Source organism: Cicer arietinum, chromosome 6, assembly GCF_000331145.2.
Source record: "Cicer arietinum cultivar CDC Frontier isolate Library 1 chromosome 6, Cicar.CDCFrontier_v2.0, whole genome shotgun sequence".
Lineage (NCBI taxonomy): Eukaryota > Viridiplantae > Streptophyta > Magnoliopsida > Fabales > Fabaceae > Cicer > Cicer arietinum.
This window is the reverse complement of record NC_021165.2, coordinates 65894046-65900045: the sequence shown is the minus strand read 5'-3', so window position 1 is coordinate 65900045 and position 6000 is coordinate 65894046. Positions and strand designations below refer to the sequence as shown.

The 6000-nt window shown below is 31.9% G+C and overlaps 1 protein-coding gene across 1 annotated transcript; it reads right to left on the bottom strand.

Annotated features, from left to right (window-relative positions):
- Positions 1–6: 6 nt before the first annotated feature.
- LOC101491157 (uncharacterized) lies at positions 7–4584 on the bottom strand. The gene is made up of 8 exons (XM_027335273.2): positions 4346–4584; positions 2984–4169; positions 2207–2500; positions 1898–2019; positions 1625–1796; positions 826–1137; positions 506–638; positions 7–422 (listed from the first exon to the last, which is right to left on the bottom strand). Exons 2-8 carry the CDS (start codon positions 3093–3095, stop codon positions 392–394), a joined length of 1176 nt encoding a protein of 391 aa, XP_027191074.1. The 5' UTR covers positions 3096–4169; positions 4346–4584; the 3' UTR covers positions 7–391.
- Positions 4585–6000: the final 1416 nt, after the last annotated feature.

The window sequence follows — 6000 nt, the reverse complement described above, 5'->3', positions numbered from 1 at the left end:
TACTCAGCAAGAGGATCATAACTGTAATTATAGCTATTTACAACATCATTGAAAAAATCTGATGCATAAACTTCCAGCCCAGCTTTATGTGCATCTGAGACCAAAGTGGTATGTGGTTGTAGATAAAGACTAACATCTACAGGCCATATGTATTCCTTGGGAACAAGAATTCCGGAAGCAAATGTCTTGATAAACGTAAGATTTTTTAATAGTGAACCATAAGTTTGATTGGTTGATGGGTCTGTATCGTCCTGATTGAGAAACCTGAAGACAAGTTTCGTTATTTTTGGGTTGAAGCGTGTTGTAATACTTCTCAGAAAACCAACCTCGGGCGATGAGATATAACTGACAGGCACACTTCTAGAAACTGAAAGTACATAGCTTCTAATGCTCAACTTGTGCTGTGTGTAGAACGCATCATGCTGCAAAATATCAGAGAAATCAAGAATTAATTTTAGAACAATCAAGGAGATCGACTAAATCATGAGAATGAATTGAATTATACATTCCATTTTCCTGAATATTCAACCCCAGACTTGGTGTTTGTGGCGCCACTGAATTGACTACATCATTGACAGTAACAATTAGATAACCATTGGCATCAAGTAGAGTTGACCGAGAAAATACTCCCTGAGATACTGTCCAACAGTGAAAAAATGTCAAAAACCATAGAAATAAATAACTTCAAAACTCACTAGTATGCCAAACATAGAAAATACCTTAAATCATAAAACACATATATGTCATACAAAAGAATCAATCATTCCACAAAATAACGATAATCTACATCAATAAAAATACATCTTTATCATGACTGAAACTTACAGAAGACATTGGATAAGTCCTTCAAGGTGTAATCCATGGAAAAATAGCCACGGGTGGATACACCATTAACTGAGTAATTCGTAGTTTTATTCGGGATAGCAAATGAAATGTAATTAGAATTTAAAAGGTTGACATTTGGAAGGAAAATCCCAGCTGCATCTTTTGTCAATTGCACATCACACCATAGAGCGACATCCGGTAAGCTCGTTTCTAAGGCCAAACCATAAGCAGCACCACTCGAATCAGGAAATATCCCCGAAAAACCACCTATCCCTGAAAAACCACCATGTGCTATGACCAACGGCGGATTACCTGCAAAACAATCAACAAGAGTAAGTCTGAAGGCCACCTAGCACAGAGTGGAACCAAAAAAGAAAAAGGAAATATAAACAAAAAATAAAGGAAAGAGAGGTGCATGAATCATTGAATTCAAGTACATTTCAAAAATGGAAAATTGTATCAAGTTATGAGATTATATCAAGAATTACATTCAGGTCCAAAAACATCAGTTTTTCATATATTCATTTTGCTTATATTGCATTGAAGAGTCGTATATCTAAATCTATTCATAAACATCTTAACATAGTGGTAAACCATTTAATTAAGCAACATTTATGAGAAGCCAAATCCCTTCTAAGCTCAAATTAACAAATCAAAGTTTAATTATAAACTAAGCTAAGACCCTCCACTTCGTAGCTAATCATAATGATAATCATAAACATTCTTCTTCTACTTAAATATGCAATAAGCAAGTGAAGAAAAAATAACAAAAAAGAAGAAGAAAAAAAATAACACCTACCGGCAAGTGTATTCCAATCATATCTCTTGTTAGTTTGAGCAGAAACAAGAGCTAGAAAGAGAGAATTTAGAAGAAAAGGAAGAAGCAGAGGGAGTATAGCAGCGAGAGCGCGTGGTTTACACATCCCGACAAGTTTGGCGGTTAATGGTGAAGTGATGAAGCAACCAAACCACTGTATATATAAGGTATTGAATTCAAGAAGAAAAACAACATAGCTATTTTTGATCTTCTCTTACTTTCATGAGAATGAATTGAATTATACATTCCATTAACCTGAATATTCAACCACAGACTTGGTGTTTGTGGCGCCACTGATTTGACTACATCATTGACAGTAAGAATTAGATAACCATTGGCATCAAGTAGAGGTGACCGAGAAAATACTCCCTGAGATACTGTCCAACAGTGAAAAAATGTCAAAAACCATAGAAATAAATAACTTCAAAACTCACTAGTATGCCAAACATAGAAAATACCTTAAATCATAAAACACATGTATGTCATACAAAAGAATCAATCATTCCACAAAATAACGATAATCTACATCAATAAAAATACATATTTATCATGACTGAAACTTACAGAAGACATTGGATAAGTCCTTCAAGGTGTAATCCACGAAAAAATAGCCACGGGTGGATACACCATTAACTGAGTAATTCGTAGTTTTATTTGGGATAGCAAATGAAATGTAATTAGAATTTAAAAGGTTGACATTTGAAAGGCAAATCCCAGCTGCATCTTTTGTCAATTGCACATCACACCATAGAGCGACATTCGGTAAGCTCGTTTCTAAGGCCAAACCATAAGCAGCACCACTCGAATCAGGAAATATCCCCGAAAAACCACCATGTGCTATGACCAACGGCGGATTACCTGCAAAACAATCAACAAGAGTAAGTCTGAAGGCCACCTAGCACAGAGTGGAACCAAAAAAGAAAAAGAATATATAAACAAAAAATAGAGCAAAGAGAGGTGCACGAGTCATTGAATTCAAGTACATTTCAAAAATGGAAAATTGTATCAAGTTATGAGATTATATCAAGAATTACATTCAGGTCCAAATACATCAGTTTTTCATATATTCATTATGCTTATATTGCATTGAAGAGTCGTATATCTAAATCTATTCATAAACATCTCAACATAGTGGTAAACCATTTAATTAAGCAACATTTATGAGAAGCCAAATCCCTTCTAAGCCCAAATTAAGAAATCAAAGTTTAATTATAAACTAAGCTTAGACCCTCCACTTCATAGCTAATCATAATGATAATCATAAACATTCTTCTTCTACTTAAATATGCAATAAGCAAGTGAAGAAAAAATCACAAAAAAGAAGAAAAAAATAACACCTACCGATAAGTGTATTCCAATCATATCTCTTGTTAGTTTGAGCAGAAACAAGAGCTAGAAAGAGAGAATTTAGAAGCAGAGGCAGTATTGCAGAGAGAGCGTGTGGTTTACACATCCCAACAAGTTTGGCGGTTAATGGTGAAGTGATGAAGCAACCAAACCACTGTATATATAATGTATATATAAGGTATTGAATTCAAGAAGAAAAACAACATAGCTATTTTTGATCTTCTCTTACTTTCATGAAATCTTACTCGAAACACAATTATAAATTTAGGAGAAGAATACTATAAGGGTCTCCCGTTCCTCGATGTCATCTAGACTTTTAGGGCAATTTTCGTAGCCTCGACAAAAATGGACAGTAATTCGTATTTTCGGACCAGACGATAGCTAATGTTTGAAATCTGACGCGGAACCCAAAACACAATTATAAATATAGGAGAAGAATGCTATAAGGGTCTCTCGGTCCTCAATTTCGTCTAGACTTTTCGGACGATTTTCGTACCACTAGACATAAATGGAACGAAATCCGTATTTTCGGACCAGACATGGCAACTGTTTGAAATCTGACGCGGATCCCGAAATACAGTTATAAATTTAGGAGAAGAATGTTATATGGGTGTCCCGATCCTCGATTTCTTCTGGACTTTTCGGACAATTTTTCTACCACCCGATAAATACGGACATAAATCTATATTTTCGGACCAGACGATGCCTAGTATTTGAAATCTAGCCTGAAACCCGAAACACAATTATAAATTTAGGAGAACAATGTTATAAGAGTCTCCTGGTCCTCGATTTCATATGGACTCTTCGGGGGATTATACCACCCGACAAAAATGGACAGCTATCTGTATTTTTGGACCCGACGATGGAAAGTGTTTGAAATCTGATGCACAACCCGAAACACAGTTATAAATTTAGGAGAAGAATGATATAAGGGACTTGCGGTCCTCGATTTCATCTGGACTTTTCGGGGAATTTTCGTACCACCCGACAAAAATCGACTGAAATCCGTAGGCCAGGCTCAGACCTTTCAAAGTCTGACCTATTACCACCCCTAATTGCACATCACACCATAGAGCGACATGTGGTAAGCTCGTTTTTAAGGCCAAACCATAAGCAGCACCTCTCGAATCAGGAAATATCCTCGGAAAACCACCATGTGCTATGACCAACGGCAGATTACCTGCAAAACAATCAACAAGAGTAAGTCTGAAGGCCACCTAGCACAGAGTGGAACCAAAAAAGAAAAAGAAAATATAAACAAAAAATAGAGGAAAGAGAGGTGCATGAGTCATTGAATTCAAGTACATTTCAAAAATGGAAAATTGTATCAAGTTATGAGATTATATCAAGAATTACATTCAGGTCTCTTGTTAGTTTGAGCAGAAACAAGAGCTAGAAAGAGAGAATTTAGAAGAAGAGGAAGAAGCAGAGGGAGTATAGAAGAGAGAGCGCGTGGAGCTGTTTCTGAGAGAAGACAAATTATTTCCTTCTAAGGGGGGAAGCTTCAAAGCGGTAGCATGTGGAATAGCAGAAGCTGATAGCATTATGTCTCTCTAAAATCCGTTTCATATATGAGCTGTCTGTCAAAAGAGAGATTGTATTTAGGTCCAATAAACTCTTTTAAACTCTTTCCTTTGTATGGGACAAATTTTAAAATAATTCATAACTAGAATATAACTCTTGAGCGAGATATATACACTTTATCATAACTAGAATATTATTGTGAATAAGATGTTAAAATTTCAAAAATAATTTTGCATTTTATTTGTAGAGTATTTTTTCAAGTGAATTTATTTGAGTAATTATTATATATGAGTTGACAAACACACATTTAAAAACATGTAAAATGTTTTGCACAGTGAAGATCATCCTACAAATAAAATTCATAAATTATATTTAGTGTTAAAATTTTTAAAAGTATTTTAATAAATATTAATATATGTAATTATCTACTGTAAAATCATATTAATCATGCTCTTTTTTTGTGTTGTCAAATCTAAATTTATTGTCAAAATATTGTTAGACTTGCAATGTTATATAGGGATTAATGAACAATGTTATATTTGTAGGGACAAAAAATATGTTTCTCTTTGTCAACTCACGTTTTTGTAAAATCCACTTGACGTAAATGACAAAAAATAAAGTTTTCTGATATTGCAAGGATGAAATTCAAATAATTTTTTTTACAGAGACTAAAATTAAAAAGTGTTATATATAGAGGGAGCAAAAACATATTTAAACTAATAATTTATTAATGTATTAATTTTATAAACATGTAAGGTTATAAAAATAATAAATGAGATAGAAGAAATTGTAGAGTTTTTAATTAAATAAATATTTTTACTCCTGAAATAATTAGATAAAAATAATGTTTTGCAAAAGTTCAATTATAAAAAATTAACAATTTTTTTAAGGATAAAAAATTATTATTAATCAAAGTTGAACTAATAACAATTTTACAATTGTTTCAGGTTTGATTTAAATTTTGTCTACAATATCAAAATCTTACCATTTAAGTGATACCACATAGACATAAAATATTAACTATAATGTAAGTGAAAATTTATATAATTGATAATCGCATACTCTATTTTTTTTAAAGTATATCAATTATCTGAGTAAAAAAAAAAATAAGTTATGTTGAAATTATTAAAATTGTAACATTTTTTCCTGGACATTTTAAAATATTTCGAAAATGCTCATGGTAAATACATGCATAGATAACTATTAAGAGAAAAAGACATAAAAATTATTTATTAGATTGACTATTTTTTTTTTTTTTTTGCACATTACATCTATGGTAAATATATGTGTCGAAATAATAATAATAATAATAATAATAATAATAATAATAATAATAATAATAATAATAATAATAATAATAATAATAATAAAGATACAAAAGTTGTATATTATCTAAATAAGCATATAAAATTATTTGAATGTTTTATCAATTATATTGCTAATTTTTATAAAAATATTTTTATTTCAATATTAATTATTTATTTTTG

Excerpts from the sequence above, each read along its gene's own strand:
- LOC101491157 (XM_027335273.2), bottom strand. The coding sequence starts at position 3,095 with ATGTGTAAACCACACGCTCTCTCTGCAATACTGCCTCTGCTTCTAAAT. Across the intron at positions 2,020-2,206 it reads GGACTTATCCAATGTCTTCT|TATCTCAGGGAGTATTTTCT; the intron begins GTAAGTTTCAGT and ends ACTGTTGGACAG. Across the intron at positions 639-825 it reads GGACTTATCCAATGTCTTCT|TATCTCAGGGAGTATTTTCT; the intron begins GTAAGTTTCAGT and ends ACTGTTGGACAG.